Source organism: Tachypleus tridentatus, chromosome 6 (assembly GCF_004210375.1).
Source record: "Tachypleus tridentatus isolate NWPU-2018 chromosome 6, ASM421037v1, whole genome shotgun sequence".
Lineage (NCBI taxonomy): Eukaryota > Metazoa > Arthropoda > Merostomata > Xiphosura > Limulidae > Tachypleus > Tachypleus tridentatus.
Genome location: NC_134830.1, coordinates 85,588,420 through 85,606,458, shown reverse-complemented (window position 1 = coordinate 85,606,458; position 18,039 = coordinate 85,588,420). Strand labels below are relative to the sequence as shown.

The 18,039-nt window shown below is 38.6% G+C and overlaps 1 protein-coding gene across 1 annotated transcript in view; it reads left to right on the top strand.

Moving 5' to 3' along the window:
- LOC143252948 (uncharacterized) overlaps positions 1 to 18,039 on the top strand; it is a 33,006-nt gene that overhangs the window by 3,005 nt on the left and 11,962 nt on the right. Inside the window, exon 2 of the mRNA XM_076505874.1 lies at positions 10,984 to 11,101. Coding sequence (XP_076361989.1) covers positions 10,984 to 11,101 — 118 coding nt within the window. The remainder of the gene's footprint in view (positions 1 to 10,983; positions 11,102 to 18,039) is intronic.

Below are 18,039 nucleotides of genomic sequence, written 5' to 3'. Positions count from 1 at the left end.
TCCATTTACAACTCACTGCAGTTTTTATTCTGAACCAGCTCATTAGTTTTTTTTTAGACTTTATATCTCATTTTGTTAATTGCCAGGCACTATTTACATTGGTGGCATTTTCTGTTATAACACCAACTAACCTTGTAATACAGTTTTCTTCCATCACTTCAAATATTTTCTAAGCCAGTATCTATTTGTGTGTTTGGCTGTTCTTATGGTTTTATATACAATTGGTGTTGAGGTAGCTACCACAATCAGCTCCTATGAATGGTGCATTAAATAGATGGATTGGAAATTAATATTAGTTGGAAGTTGTAATTAAGTGACATCAAGTTGATGAAACAAAATGATTTGATGGTGCCAAAATACTGAGATTAGTATCTTCAAAATATTCTTTGACAGACATTTAGACATACTCATACTGATTATCTTTACTTTTGATACAGTATCTTCTCACTTCTCACAAAATAGCTTTTCCTGACTTGTACTACCTATTATAATCACATATTTTTATGTGCAACTAGCCTTGATACTCCTATCTACTCTCACATGCATTCATGTTAGACAGCTGTGTGATAGAATGCAAATAAGCATATGGGAACCCTTCATTAATAGGAGCATGACACAACTTCAGCATAGATGGCTCCCTATATGCAGCTTAGCTGTAAATCACTTCTTGATTGGCACTCCTAATACCTTTACAAAAGTTTCAATCAGTTCTCTGTTTTCTTTGAGTGTGTTTTTTTTATAGCAAAGCCACATCTGGCTATCTGCTGAGTCCACTGAGGGGAATTGAACCCCTTATTTTAGAGTTGTAAATCCGTAGACTTACCACTGTACCAGCAGGGGACTCTTTGAGTGGGAGGAACTTACTTTTTTTTATATATTTACAACACTCACATTCTACAAATTTTGTCAACACACATTAGTATTGTGTGTCTTTGGAGCTTCCTGTCATACTTTTCTACTTCCATCATAGTTGTTAAAAATTTTAAGTTTTATTTTACAATTACCTCCACTGTTGTACTTACAACAGTTAACCTTCCTTGAACTACAGTGACTTTGGTTTCACAGTTGTCAATGGAAGATGCTAAGGTCTTGGTTTGTTGGGAGTTTGCTACTTTCATGTAGGCATCTGATTTGCTTGAATATTATTCTTTTGTACCTTCTTTTGGGATGCATGAACAAAAGGATGATGATTTCAACAGCTTGTTTTCCTCCTTCTCCCATTCCTGTGCTACACATTTATATTTAGCTTTAGTGGAAGGACTCAGGTCTCCTTTTCCTTTAACAAGTAAATTGTTTTTCTTTGTACCTCATATCCTTTGACTCCTCCCCTTCCCGTTGGGTTAATATCTTGTTCTCTTCCTCATCACCAGATATTGGAGTTTGTGCTAGTAGGTTTCAGGCAAATTATATTCAGAGGTAAATATGCATTGATTCTCACAAAATATGGCTTACTGTAAGTTTGCATTTCATTTTTTGGATTCCCAGCAGTTAGTTTTCCTGTATCTGCTTAAATTTATCCACTCTTTGTTTCCTTTCACCAACTCACCTTCTGTTTGAGGCCCTTCATCATTCCTCTGAGGGGCTTTTGGTGGAGAATTGCTTTTTTCCACACTTCTACCTTTTTCTTCAAAACATATGTTGTTGATATCTGATGGGTTAGGATGCCCTATTTTCACATGTACATTTACCCAAACCTCCTTACAGTGGTTCTTACGCTTCCCTATTTGAGGCAAGTGACTTTGGGGTTTCCCTGATTTCTTGGAAATCAAGAGTTGAGTCTGCATGTTTGCACACCTCCCTTTCCTTATTGGCTTCCCATTTGTCTCAACCTCCTCCTGAACCTCTTACTATGTCTTGTCCTCCTTCTTCTTTAACAATTCCTGGTACATTGGTCTCTGAGGTTACTCTTCAGTTATTTTGTTGATGTCTTTAGCAGCCCTGGTGGTTCACTGTAACTACATGGTGGGTAAAGGTCTGATGTGGAAAAGGCTTTTTTGCTTTGTCACTGTTTGGGAGTCTTTCACCAAAGGCTCTTAGTTTCTTCAGATTTTTTTCTAAAGGGTTTATTCTTTATTCCAGTTCCCCTCTTTCCTTGTCCACTCATCCTATATCCTTACCTGTCCTTCTAATCCCACTTCCAGCTAGTATCCTTCTAAGGCAGTTCTAGATTTTCTTTACAAGGGTGCTGTAGAATGCATAGCTTCATTTCAGCCATATTTCTATTTTTATTTGTTTCTGTTCCCCAAGAATACCAGGAACTGGACCCCATCATCAATTTCTCTTTTTTGTACTGCTTCCTCAACCTTCCTTGGTTCACCTCTCTCTCTCTGATGGACTTTCGCTCCTGGTCTTTGGATGATGAAGGTTGGTGTTTTGGATGCTAACCTACACATTCCTATCTCCACCATTTGAGAATTTTCTTCATTTTGTCTATTGGAGTTGCATCTGTCATTTCTGGGCTCTTCCATTTGGACTGGCCTTGACTTCCTACATTTTTTGTCACGTTACCAAGGCCCTTTTACATCTCTATTTTAGAGGCTTTTATTTCCATCATTACATGGATAACTGGTTACTTTCCTCTCCATCAATGACACTTTTTTCCTTCACAGTTAGTTTCTTTTTGAAGTGGCAGAATGGGCAAGTTAACTGGTTAAGGTGGAAAAGTCATTTCTCTTCCCCACTCAGTACCTTAATTATCACTTGATATCTTTCACTTCTCATCTCCCCTTTACCTGTGACCTATGAAGCTTTCTGGTTTGGACCATTTTCTCTTATTTTTCTCCAAATGCATGAAATATCTATTTTTTTTTTAAGATATGGGCTTTTATGGAGGCCCTTATTTCCCTCAGTCTTGGTCAAGCTGACATACAACATATTAAGTGGGATATCCAAGATCAGTGGAACCTTATTTGGGACCTCTTTGATGCACTTCTCCATCTCCCTCCTTCCTTTCATGAGGATTTTGCTTGGTGGTTGAACAAAAACAACACCACAGTGGGTGTCCCTCTTTCTCCTCCATGCTGCTTTCTGGGTCAGGTTATATATCTGGACATGCAGGAGATTTTATGCTGTTGGTTTATCTTAGAGTCATCTTTGCATGTCAATCTCTTGTAACTGCTTGCTGCCCCTAGGGTTTTGGTTCACTTCATTTCTTCTTTCCAGAGCCATTTAGAGATATCCATTTTAACAACTCAATAGTTGTCTCATACACCCTCATCAAGAAGACGCTTGGGCAAGGTCTCTTTGTTTTTACACATTGAACCTCCCATTTTAGCCCATCACTTTTGATTGTTGGCATGTCACATAACAGGTTCCCTGAATCTGGTCATGGATCATTTATTTCATTAAAACAAGATTCTCCCCATGGAGCAGTTTCTAGACACACAGCTGTTTGGCTGACTGTGTTCCCAGTGGGTGGGGTACTCCCAAACTATATGCATATGCCACTTACCAGAATTACAAGCTTCTTACGTTTTGGTCCCCAATTCACTATTCATTGGCTGTAGCTGTCAGTGCTTTCCATCGTTTTCCTTGTGTTTTCACAGTGATATAAGTCACTTGATTTTACATCCTCTTGGTGACACCACTTTGGCCAGTGCAGCCATGTTTTCCACTTCTGCACCAACTCTTACTGACACCTCCTCTTCCTCAACCCTTCTTAACCTCCCTCCTAAAACAACCATAATAGGGCATGTTATATCTTTCCCTTCCAATGCTTTATATACATGCATGGTTTTTGATCAGCTCCTTGCCAGATGAGCTGGATTTCTCAATTTTCCTGTTCTGTTTATTGTTCCTTGACATCAGTTTACCAGTGTATATGATATGTCTAACACTGTTGGTCTTGTTGTGGCCTTCAATCCATTCTTACTCTCTCACATCTGATTTCCTTTCTTAAATGACCTTTTGACAAGTGACTTTAGGTAGCCATCATTGCTGGTTATCACATGACCTTCTTAGCCACTTTCCAATTAACAAGATTTTGTAACATTTTCACTTCACCAGTTGACACAACCCTTTGTGTGGATTCCTGTATGTGGTGAGGAGAACTCCCAGGGAAGGTTCTGCTCTTTCAGTTCACCTCTTCTGGGATTTAAACATTCACTCACGTGTTTGCCATGCATGGTGATCTGTGAAGGGGAGGAGAGGATCCTGGTGGTTGAGGAATCCAACCCTAACATGCCACTTAGGCCTTGAATTCCTGTAGATGGGCAGCCTTGGGGTGGGTCCACTTGTACTAGGGTCAACCAATTACCAGTGTTGGATGCTTTCAACAGGTGTTGTGAATATTGTATCTAATGCTGGTGTTTGTGCTCATGAAACCCTGGCATTGCTGCAGAGTCTTTGTTTGGCACTGTACTGTGTTTCCTCGTAGGGCTCCATGGTGGATGGGGTCATTGGGCACTGAAATGTAGCTTCTTTATTATGGATACCCCTCTTTCTAACAAAATAAATAAAAATGAAAAAATTGAAAAACAGAATATCGAAAAACAACTACAAATTGGTGACTCTGTTGTACAGTCTATATTACAGCCAGATTATACACCTTGATTTCTGATTCTCCATTCCTTATCTGAAAAATCCTTGCTGCAGATGTCACTATTTTTCATTCAGAAGGGATTAGCAGGACTTGCTGGCTCCCCAGAGTCAGAAAAGAAGTTGTGTTCTGGAAACATTTTGGTGGAAACATCTTAACCACAGCATACCAAACTCCTTTTGAAATCAAAAGTTGTTGGGAATGTACCCACTGAGGTTACTCCCCATGCAACTTTGAATTCTTCTAGAGGAGTTATAGTTGAGAGGGAGTTAAAAAACATTCCTGAGTTTGAAATCCTCACTGGTTTCTCCAGCCAAGGTGTTACTATGTTGGATGTTGATAGGTCTTTGTCCAGTAAAGAAAAAACATGGTCGTAAACAGATCTCCTTGCCACATTCTCCTTTACATGAATAACAGTGGCTACTCTGATCCAGTGGAACTTCGCTCTTTAGTAATATTCCTTGTATAGAAACGATACATCATGTGATGGATGAGTGCATGGTGGGGTGTCATTGCTGGTTGATCATCGTGTGTCCATTCTGTCTCTCCTCGGTGTGGATTCCTGTACGTGGTGAGGAGACCTTCCAGGGAAAGTTCTGTTCTTTCTGGTTACCTCCTCTGGGATCTAAACATCCACCCACGTGTTTGCCATGCGTGGTGACACATGAAGAGGAGGAGAGGATCCTGGTGGTTGAGAGGTCCAACCCTAATGCACCACTTTGGCCTTGAATTCCTGTAGATGGGCAGCCTTTGGGTGGCCCCATTGTGTCAATCGGCTGGTCCACTTGGGCTAGAGTCAATCAAGTACCAGTGTTGGAAGTTCTCAACAGGTGTTGTGGTCATTGTGTCTGATGCTGGTGTTTGGGTATAGTGCTCACAAAACCCTGGCGTTGCTGCATTGTCCTTGCATGACATTGTAGTGCATCCCCTCATAGGGCTCCATGGTGGGTGGGGTCAGTAGGTACCAAAAGTTTCCTCTTTTTCCTATGGATCCTCTTACGAAAAATTTAAATAAAATAGTGAAACAACAATCAATAGGTAAATGACCATGTCTTGAAGACTCTGAGCAGCAATCTTCCACATCTGTAACATACGTACCTCATTTTCTTATATTACATTCTTTTTCATAAAAAACATTTAGGGTAAATGTCTCCCTTTTTTATTCAGGACTACAGGGACTTGCTGGCTCTCCAAAGTCAGTAAAGAAGCTTCGATCTGGAGACATATTGATTGAAATATCCACATCCCAACACAGTGAACTTCTTTTGATTTTAAAGGCAATTGGGGATGTACCTATTGAGGTTACCCCTCATGCTACCTTGAATTTATCACAAGGAGTTATTGTTGAGAGTGATTTGAGGAACATCCCTGAATCAGAGATTCTCGCTGGTTTCTCCACCTAAGGAGTTTCTGCAGTGAGGCGTATCTCCATTCGCAAAGACGGAATTATGATGCTGACCAATGTCCTCATTCTGACATTTACATCACCTCGTCCACCTACCGTCATCATGGCAGGTTATCTATATTTTAGGGTATGGCCATACATTTCAAACCCTATCAAATGTTTCCAGTGTCAGCAGTTCAGTCACTCGAAGACGTCATGTTATGGTTCCCCGACATGTGCTCATTGTGGTGGCAAGGACCATGATGCCTATGATTGTGATACAGACCCATATTGTGTCAACTGCAATGGTTCTCACCCTTCCTACTTTTGTTCTTGCCCAAAATGGTTGGAGGAAAAAGAGGTGCAGCGTTTGAAGACGACTCGTAACATTTGTTATCCTGAGGCTCGGAAATTGCTGTCCGCCACTTCATCTCTGACATATGCTGCTGCACTTCGTTTCACAACTAAAGTGGGAGTGCAGACATATCTCTGTGTGCCTCCAAGATAATCATTTTCAAAACAATTGAAAAGCCTTTTGCCCTCCATGGTTAAAAAAGGTTGATGAATCAACTTCTACACCCATCTCTGTTCCTCCCATACATTCCAATAAACCCCAAGATCCACATCCTTTGGTTTCAAATACAGGCATTTCTTCAGATACATCTTTTTCTCCCACCCCAAGATGCAAAACAGTCATTTGTTTGCATCCTCAGTCACTAAAATCTCCTTCCAACAACAAAGACCTGCCCAATCGACCCAGGGCAGAATCCATGGAGGTCGATAGACCTCTTCTGAATAAGGACAGTAAGGACAAAAGACGTGGTCATAAACAGAAGGGTTCTCCAGCCACTTCGCTAACCTGTCATTAAAAATGACCACCTTGATACAATGGAACTGTCGAGGTTTACGTTCTAATCTGGATGACATCAAAACACTGATTGCTTCCTACCATTCTGTATGTCTTTCCTTACAAGAAACATTTCTGAAACCTGCCGATACAGTCACCTTTCGGCAGTTTTCTCTGTACAGAAATGACAGGCTGTGGGAGGCTGTGTGATGGTCGAGTACATGGAGGGGTGGCACTGTTGATTGATCAGCATGTGCCTACCCTGTCTTTGTCACTCAACACACCCTTGGAGGCCATAGCCATCCGTGTTTCCTTGGGTCATACCAACACTGTTTGTTCTCTCTTCCTGTCCCCTGGAGAGACATCATCAATCAGACCTTGATGCTCTCATTGAACAATTGCTGTCTCCCTTTCTACTCCTGGGGGATACTAATGAACATCATCCCCTCTGGGGAAGTGCTATTATTGATAAGAGGGGTTGCTCTGTAGAGTGTATGCTCTCTGATTACAATCTTTCTCTTTTCAATACTGGTTCTTCTACTTATTTTCAAGCATCTACTTAGTCCGTTACTGCTGTTGATCTCTTGGGTTTGCTCCCCTTCATTATTCTCCCATTTTTCATGGGACAGTAATCCATTAGGCAATAACATTGACAGTGTTATTGGTGACGGTGACACTGTCCACCTTGTTAAAGTTTTTAGTTTTTTAATGGCCATTAATCTTTTTAATTTTATTTAAGTGTGTGATATTTATTCATTACACCTTTTTAATTGTGGTTCCCTTTGAAGAGTTTCGATCTCTCTAGTTCACTTTGAAATTGGAAAATGGCCAGAATATTAAATAACTCGACACCAAGACTGGAAAGGCCAACTTCAGGTGACTAAAGCTGGTGTTTGAACTACCTGTTAGTCGTCCTGGTGAGTTGTTATTACAATTTTGTTTCATGTCTTTTAACACTTTTATTACTTTACTTTTTGGTACTAGCCATAATGACACATAACTTGGAACCAGTACTGGAAAGACCAACGTCAGGTTCTTGTACTTACCTGTTAGTCTTCCTGGCGGGTTATGATCATTACCATTATGTTACAGAAAGTCCTTTACAACTTTGTAGACTGGATGCCAACATTGGTTTATGCCATTTTATGTTTTTAATTGCTGTTTTGTTTTTAACTTCATTTCCTTTCATGAATTTTACTACATTTACTTTACTTTTACGTTTTTACTGGACCTTTGGCTAATTATTATTATGATTTTGCTACAAGTTTTTAAAAGTTTTATTACTTTACCTTTTGATAATGGCTGTTATGACACATAACCAGGACTTGAAAGGCCAACTTCAGGTGACTGACAGTGGTTCTTGTACTTACCTGTTAGTCTTCCTTTTGGGTTATGATCATTACCATTATGCTAGAGAAAGTCCTTTACAACTTCTCTTACTCTGCGCTGCTTTCTCTCTTAACATTGTAGACTAGATGTCAACATTGGTTTTATGCTTTTTCTGTTTTTCAATGCTGTTTTGTTTAACCTTCATTTCCTTTTATGTATTTTACTACATTTAATTTATTTTTACCTTTTTACCGGACGTTTGGCACAGATAGCCTAGCTGCTTTGTGCCATAAAACACTAAATCAACCAACCACCCTGTCCTTGTCATTTGATACACCCTTGGAGGCTGTAGCCATCTGTGTTTCCTTAGGCTATACATCACTATTTGTTGTCTCTACCTGTCTCCTGAAGAGATCTATAATCAGTTAGACCTTGATTCCCTTATTGAGCAGTTACCACCCCCCTTTTTACTATTGGGTATTGTAATGGACATAATTTCCTTTGGGGTGGTGCTAGTATTGATTGGAGGGGGTCATGCTATAGAGCATATGCTCTTGATCTACAACCTGTCTCTCTTTGATACTGGTTCTTATACTTATTTTCATGCACCTAGTCAGTCTTTTACTGCTATAGATCTTTCTATCTGTTCTCCTTCCTTTTCACTTACTTTTCTTGGAAAGTCAACAGTAATCTATGGGGCAGTGATAATTTTCCTAACATTTTGAGAGAGATTGGCTGTGGTCGTTGGCAACTAACACATGTGCCTCGATGGAAGTTGGATCAGGCTAACTGGCCTTCTTTCTCCACTCTCTCAGAATTTGATCCTGTCATTGTGTATAAGTCATCAATAGATGACTGTGTAGCAGCAGTAACAGACTGTATTGTTCAGGCAGCTACTCAGTTTATTCCTAAAACCTCAATACGTTTCCCACAGTATCCTCGTCCTTGGTAGAATCCTGCCTGCCACATCACAAGAAAAGTTCAAAAACAGGCTTGGGATACCTTTTATAGATATCCTACAGTTTTAAACCACATTGCAATTCAGCAGGCCTGTGCACATGCTCGGCAGGTCAGACATCAAAGCCAGAAGGAATCTTGGATTAAATACATCTTTAGCATTTCTTCTACCACCAGTTACAAAGTTATAGTTGAAAGGTTAGTGGCAAGCATACTTATACCTCATTTCAGTCTTGTTTTTTGATGGCCAGTTAGTTGCTGATACCCAGAGCATCTCCAGTACTCTCAGCAAAAGCTTTTCTCATGCATCTAGCACTTCTGCTTCATCCCCCATCTCCTCAGTAATCAAAACATGGGCAGAATTTCCTTTTTTCTTTTAGGCTGATTGTCTCTATGAATATAATTGCCCCCTTAACACTGGTGGAACTTAAAACTTGCTCTTGATTGGTCTGGTAGTACATTAGTCAGACGTGATGATATTCATTATGAGATGCTGCACCATCTCTCTCCTGCCTCTCTTGCTATTCTTCTGATTGTTTTTAATCAGATCTGGCAGGAGAATTTTTTCCCGATGCTTGGCATCATTCTATTATAACCCCCATTCCCTTAACTAGGAAGGATCCCAAGATCCCTTTGAACTACTGTCCAATTGCTTTGACGAGCTGTCTCTGTAAGATCTTGGAGAGGATGGTTAATGCTTGGCTTGTTTGGTTCCTTGAATCAAACAACCTCCTTTCACTCACTCAGTGTGGGTTCCAGTGACTGTGCTTCACCAAGGACCACCTGATTTGACAAGAAACATCAATCAGGGAAACCTTTATCGAATGACAACATCTTGTTTCTTTATATTTGACCTTGAAAAAGTTTATGATACAATGTTGAGGTATTCACAAATCAGCTCATCCCACCATGGCTAATTACTATCCCCAAATGTGACTTTTCTTTGAGTCATCAGAAAAAGGCAGATATTCCTGATTGGAAGTATAGCTTTCTATTTGCTGAACATCTTTCAAACCATCTTTCCATTCCATTTATACAGATCATTCAAAATAAGATGACCCTGTTGGCTCTGCCATTGTTTGCTGTGATACAGTTGTTGCACACAGAATCCCCTTTACAGTTTTTGTGTTTACTGCCTAATTGTATGCCATTTCTCTTGCCCTGGATCACATAGAAGCTATGCAGTACATGAACTGTACTATTTATACTGATTCACTTAGCTCTCTATTAGCCTTGGAATTACTTCACATCATTTCTCACCCTATTCTTGCTGATATTCAAAACCAACTTACCTATTTTTCTTTAACATCTATGTCTGTCCAGTTCTTCTGGATACCAGACCATGTTGGTATTCATGGAAATGAGCTTGCTGACACAGCAGCTAAGTCTAGCTTTTCTGGCAGTATTACTGCTGTGCCTGTTCCATAGATGGACTATGGTCCTGTATTTTTCTGGGACTGATACACCAATGTATTGTCTGTGTGACACTCAGGTCACAATAAGCCACATTTTACTGTTTTGCCATCATGATTTTTAATGACAGCACCATTTTAGACATGTTTTGTTCCAAGGTTTATTCATAATGTTAGTCAGTGATATTGGTGATGGAGACACTGTCCACCGTAGAAATGTTTTCAGTTTTTTAAAGGCCATTAATCTTTTTAATGCTATTTAAGTTTTTTAATTTATAAATTAGATCTTTTTTTAATGTGATTACCTTTTAAGAATCAAAGTGCATCTAGTTCGATTTGAAATTAGAAAATAGCCATAATGTTAAATACCTTGAAACAGGTAGCAACTGTTTGATGTGAGTGTTTTCTCTACACTCCTAATCATAGCATGAAAAGTCTGTATTCTGTTAAAACATGCTCTAAATGTCTCAAGACTAAGCTTGGAATAGAATCACACAGATGTTTTCTTTATGCTTAGATGAGTGGGAAAGAGGTCTTCTCCCTCTTATCTCAGCTGAGCTGTTCTGAGGGGCTCTTCCATAAGTCTCTGTCTGGAGGAGGTGATGGAAATGCAGTAACCACAAATACAAAACCTTGTAAGGAAAGTACTTATATGATAATCATACTTTTTGTGACTTTGTTTTGCCAACAGAGGTGGGTCACACTACTTATTCTTATTTAGGTTTTATTTTGTTTTCAGAACTACAGATTTTAATTGTAGAGCTTTACAGGTGAATTTGCAATGATGTACCACTTGGCCATTCATGATAGAATTTTTGTTTTTATTTTATTGGATTTGATAGCTGTTCTATAAGTTTTCTTTTTTCTCCATTTTTTAATTAGGAAAAGCCAGAAAACAGGAAAGAGAACATAACTTGAAATTTACATATAGACAGAGTGCATGGTTATTATCAATGGCCCCTTAAGATGGATTCCTGTACATAATGGGCCCTCCTAGAGAAAGTTCTGTACTTTCATTTTACCTCCTCTGAGATCTAAATATCCATCCCATGAAGGAGAGAATTGGAACCTTGTGATTGAGGGGTCCAGCCCCAACATTTCAGTTTGGTTTTCAATTCCTGTAGATGGACAGCTTTGGAGCAACCCACTCCAGGGTCAGTCGGCTGGTCCAGTTAGGCTATGATCAACTCAGTACCAGTGTTGGACATTTTCAACAAGTGTTGTGGACATTGTCTGATGCTGGTGTTTAGATATAGTGTTCATGAAATCCTGGCATTGCTGCAGTGTCCTTGTTTGGTTATTCAATATGTCCCCTAGTAGGGCTCCATGGTGGGTAGGGGCAGTTGGCACTGAAGTGTTCTTTCTTTATTATGCATACCCTCATCCATGAAGAAAAAGAAGATCAATAAAATTGAGAAAAAAACATAATTGGTAAACTGCCACTAATGGATGACTTTGTTCAATAATCACCATCATAGTTGGTTTATGTACATAGATTTCTCATTTTGCATTCATTATATGAAAAATCCTTAGGGCAGATGTCTCCCTTTCTTATTCAAAAGGGATTAAAGGGACTTGCTTACTTCCCCAAGTCAGTTAGGAAGTAGCACTCTGGAAACATTTTGGTGGAAATGTCTACACCATAACATATTAAACTCCTCTTGAAATTGAAGGCCATTGGGGACATACCCATCAAAGTTATTCAGCATGCTACTTTGAATTCCTCAAAAAGGAATTATTGTTGAGATGGATTTAAAAAATATTCCTAAGTTGTAGACCTTTGCTAGTTTCTCCACCGAAGGCATTTCTGCAGTGCGCCTTATCTCCACTCATTAGGATGGAATAATGCTGCCTACAGATGTTCTTATTTTGACATTTATATCACCATGCCTACCTGCCACAGTCAAGATGGGTTATCTGAATTATAAGGTATGTCCATATAATATAAACCTTCTCAGATGTTTCCAGTGTCAGTAGTTCGGTCACTGGAAGACATCATGTCCTTATGGTGGCAAAGATTCTTGTTATGGATGGAGGAGAAAGAGATGCAATGTTTGAAGACTGTGAACAATATTTCCTATCCAGAGGCTTGAAAGTTATTGTCTCCACTCCATCTCAGGCATATGCTGGTCCATTTTACCACTACAGTGTGAATGCAGACAGATCTCTCTGTATCTCCAACAGACTCGTTCTCAAAGCATCCGAAGTCTTTTGCCCTACATGGTTAAAAGATTTGGTGAGTCTACATCTATTCCCATCTATGTTTCCACTATTCCTTACAGTGGCTCCCTCGATCTATTCCCTTTGGCTTCAGGTTTAGATATTTTCTCTGGTTCTCAGATGCAGAAAGATTATTCGTTCACACCCTCAATCACTGGAATCTTCGTCTACAGACTGAGACCTGCTTGCTTGACCCAGAGCAGGATCCATAGAAGCTGACAGACCTTCTTCCAATAAAGTAAAATTAATGTGGTTAAAAACAGAAGGGCTCTCTGCCAAGTTCTTTTCCAACTAAGTAAAAATGGCCACTTTGAAACAGTGGAACTACCAGGGTTTTGTTGAAATATAGATGACTTTAAGGATTTGGTTGATTCTTCTCATCCTCTGTGTCTTGTTTTACAAGAAATATTTCTGAAACCTGCTAATGCAGCCACATTCTTTGTACAGAAATGACAGGTTATGTGATGAATGAGTGCTTGGAGGGGTGGCACTGGTGGTCAGTGAACATCTCTCTGCCCTGTCTTTGCTACTTGATACACCCTTAGAGGCCATAGCCATCCATGATTTCTTGTTCACTGTTTGTTCTCTTTATCTGTCTCATGGAGAGAATTATAATCAATCAGTCTTTGATGCTCTTATTGAATGGTTGCCATTTTCCTTTTTAATTCTGGGGGATTTTAATGGACGTAATCCCCTCTGGAGTGGTGCTGATATTGATGGGAGGGGTCTTTCCATACTGTGTGTGCTCTTTGATCAAAACCTTTCTTTCTTCAGTGCTGGTTCTTATACTTATTTTCATTCACCTAGTCAGTTTTTTACCACTGTTGATCTCTTTATCTGCTCCCCTTCATTTTTCTTTTACTCTTCTTGGAGGTTTGAGAGTGACCCATGGGGTAGTGATAATTTTCCCTCCAACCAGTGTGACTCGATCGAAGTTGGATCACATGAACTGGCCCTCTTTTACTGTTCTCTCAGAATTTGATCTTGCTGTCATCAGTAAATGACTGCATGGCAGCAGTGACTGACTATATTGTCCAAGTTGCTGTTTAGTGTATTCCTAAAATCTTGACACTTTTCATGGTATCCTCATCCATGGTAGAATCCTGTCTGCCAAATGGCACAGAAGGCTCAAATACAGACTTAGGATACACTTCCCAGGTATCCCACACTTTCAAACATCATCATTTTATATCAGCATGTGCACATGCTTGGTAGGTAAAATGTCAAAGCCAGAAGGAATCATAGAGTAATTACACATTTAGCACCTCCTCTACCACCAGTTCCAAAGACATTCGGGATACAATTTGGAATTAGGTTTGACATTGGATGACATTGCTGTCTTCACTAGTTAGCCCATCCAAGCATGGTTTATTACCATCTTCAAATCTGACCTTTCTTTGTATCATTTGGGGAAGGCAGATACTTTTGATTGGAAGTAATGTCTTTTAATTGCTGAATATTTTTTGAACCATCCTTTCCATTGATGGTTTGAAATCAGGTGACTGTGGGCTCTGTCATGGTTTGTTCTAGTTTGGTGGTTGTATGCAGGATCCCTTCTACAGTTTTTGTGTTCACTACTGAATTGTACACCATTTTTCTTGTCTTGGATCATGTAGAAGCTATGCAGTTCACCAACTGTACCTTTTATACTGACTCGCTTAGCTATATACTGGCCCTGGAATTGCTTCACATTAGTTCTTACCTGGTTCTAGTGGATATTCAAAACCAGCTATTCCGTTTCTCTTTATCATCCACTTCTTTCTAGTTCTTCTGGATACCACGCTACATTGGTATGTGCAGGAACAAGCTTACTGACAGTTGAGCTAAGTCTGTAATTCCTGATGCTGTCATGGCCTTGCTTGTCCTGAACATGGACTATGGTCTTGTATCGAAGGCTCATCTCCATGCAAGTTGGCAATTGACTTTGTGTGAGCAACATGATAACAAGATTTTTCAGATCAACCTTCTGCTGCTCTTTGGCTGTCTTGCTTCTGTAAGGATTGGAAAGAGGATATTGACCTGGCTCGGCTATACAATCACAGATAAAAGAAGAGGATGAGCTATAACATTGTGACCAAAGGAAGAAAAGCACAGCATACCAGCCCCACTACTGATGGTGAGGTGTTGTGCATGCTTATGAACTCAGGTTCTGTGCATTTATCCATTGATAGTAGTTATTTGGTTGGTTGGTTGGCATTCATTGGCGGCACAAAACAAATAGGTTATTTGTGCCACACAACTGATAAAGAAATTAAAAATAAAAGTAAAATTATTAAAGTACACAAAAAGAAATTGTGTTAAAACAAAGTTTTTGAATTAAAAAACTTGAGTAGAATTAAAAAGGCCAATGGCTCTTAAAAATTTAAAAGCACAACTGAGGCAGGCAGTGTAACAATTGCCAATGACTCTATTCAATGTTAGGGGTGAATCCATGGTAAAAACATGTTTAAAATGGTGTCATAGCTCAAGATCCTAACAAAAACATAACAGCAAAATGTGGACTATTGTGACTTGAGTGTCACACAGACCATACATTGGTGCATCAATCACAGATAAAAGAAGAGGATGAGCTATAACATTGTGACCAATTACATTGTAGCTAGAGTTAGTGTTGGTGTCAAAACATGAGAACAAAGGCACCTCCTATGAAATGGCAAATACAGGAGGACTCTAAATTCCAATTCTTGAAGAAATCTTTCTTGCTGAGTGGAAGGCACTTAGATTTCAGGCATAGATGGACATTTCTTATGATCTTCCTAAGAAGTCTATTAACCTCTTCCCTTGTATGTGGGAAGACTTCTCTACATCTAGACTTCCTGATCTGCACTTTACACTCTCCTGGAAGTACAGAAAAGAAAAAAACACATGAAATTTTGTAACAGGGACAGAAAGACAGAAAATAACCATTCTATATGTGATGTATTTTGTCAAAAATGAAGACAAATATTCTCCATAAAGCTGCAGATTTAGCACATTCATACATAGTATGCATTATGGTCTTCATATAAGTGTGAAAGAAGCAGTTATTTGAAGCTTATTCAGTTTTGTTCTGACTGAGACAGTTTTATGGGCTATTTTCCATGCTTGGCCCCACTGTGATGGTTCCAGACATTTCAAATTCACCCTTTCCCAAATGTTTTCCCCATCAGTGGTACTGTAATTTGTGTGTACTTTAGGGTGACAGTGTTTTAACACAAGGTTATAGATTTCTTTGGATTCCATTTGATTTAAACTTTTCTTATTGTTTTATAGTGTTGGAATGAGGTTTCTTAGATTAAATTTGTAGTACACTGGTGTTGTTACTGCATGCTGAGGTTAAACTGTGTTATTAGAAAGTCTACTGTGATAGTCTGAGAGGTAGACTGTGAAATGAGCTTTTGAGTTTTCTGACTGTATTACATTACATGTAATTTTTTATCCAAATTCTATTTTACCTAGGCCTACCTTTTCAGGGAGAAGATAACTTCCCCTTTTATTAGTTTTGGTTTGTTTGATTAAATATATATACCTGTAAGTTGCTTTATTTTCTTTAATTTCCTTACCTACATATACAAGTTTTGCTTGTGCTTTGGAGAATAGAGAGATTTTTTTCGTGCCATTGTTCTTTTGTTTTGCTTAACTTATCTGTTAAAATATTCTGGTTAATTTATGGTGGGTTTTGTGCACTGAAGTATATACCTGGGATTTTCACTTGGTTCTGGTTCTATTTTAGACAAAACTGATCTTTTGGTGAATTTTTTACTGTTTAGCAAAAAGACATATGACATGTTTCAATTTATTTTGTGCCCATGGCAACATTGTACTCATTAACTCAACTGCATCGTCTTTTTCACTTTCTACTCTACTTATTGCTTAATTTATTTTCTATTTTAAACATTCTTTGTTAATAATAGTTGGGCTAGGACCAATGACCATAGTGTATGTTCTTTTCTGGCAAACTAAAGTTGTGATTTCCCTTGCACTTCATGCAGCCAATTTGACAATCTATGGATTCATGTTCCAGTAGGTTACACCATCTGCAGATAGCTACATTATAGGTGGCATTAAAGTGACCAATTCCTTGTTACCTTACGTGTAATTTTTACCATTCTGGGATAACTTACCATCTTCCTGTGATTTCTTACTTGTGATGAAATTTGGGATGACATTTGCCATGTCTATTTTAACTCCTTAATTTACTATTAATATATTCAGGAAAATTCCTTGTATGTTTTGCAAACTATTATGAACACTTTTCTATATTGAACTAACTCTTGGTTTTAAGTGTTCATTAGGGATCTCATGGTGAATACCCATGACATGCCTTCATTTAACATTTGGATCCACTGAGATGAATTTAACTTTTTCTCTCAGTTCCAAATTAACCACTTCTCACAGCTTTATTTGTAACTGCTTGTGAGATGAAGGTACAATACATTCTGTACTTCAAAACTTTGAAGGGATTTAGTAGCTTTTTTTTAGCTACTTGCTTGTACACAACTCTAAATACTATGTGAGAGAGTGAACCCTCCATTAGTTTAAAAATGAACTTGGCCATTGACTGTTTTGATTGATGCCATGATGGACAGAACCTACCAGTTAATCACTTTTGCAAAAAGATAAACTTCGTATCAAGAGCTGTTTTATGAGGCTAAGTACTTGTGTAAGAACCTTATGCCAATACTTTTCTCAGATTCATATAATATATATGTAAAAACAACTTGTTTGGGTTGAGAAAATATTTTACATAGAGGAGTGAACAACGTTTCAACCTTCTTTGGTCATCGTCATTGTACAGTAAAGGATAGTTAAGAAAGTTTTATAAAGCTACCCTTAAAAGCAACAGGTATTATGTTTAAACTGTATAGAATTATACCTTTACCATTAGCACTGAAACATTTTTTGGCTTTAGCTATAAAGTGTGAAAACCCATATATTGCTGTTTCAAATTATCGGTATTCTGACTTAGAAATGATGAAAGAAGATATCTTAAGATGTGTAAAGGGACTCACTCGACTATACAACCCTAATTCAGGAGTTTATTTAATACCCATAATAATTTTTAACTACGTCACATTTCAAAGAACTAATAATCAGTGCTGACGAGAAAACCCACTTGTAGAGAAAAATATAATGTAAAAACTGCTGGTTTGGGTTGAAGAAATTTTTTATGTAGAAGATCGAAACGTTGTTTGCTCCTCTACGTAAAATATTTTTTCCACTCAAACGAGCTGTTTTTACATATATATTTCTCTACAAGTGGGTTTTCTCAACATCACTGATTCAGATTCATATTGTCCTGTTAATCTTTTATCAGTGTGTTCACTGGTGATTCTTTGTTTTATTAGAATCCAAGTAAACTCCTTATGCAATG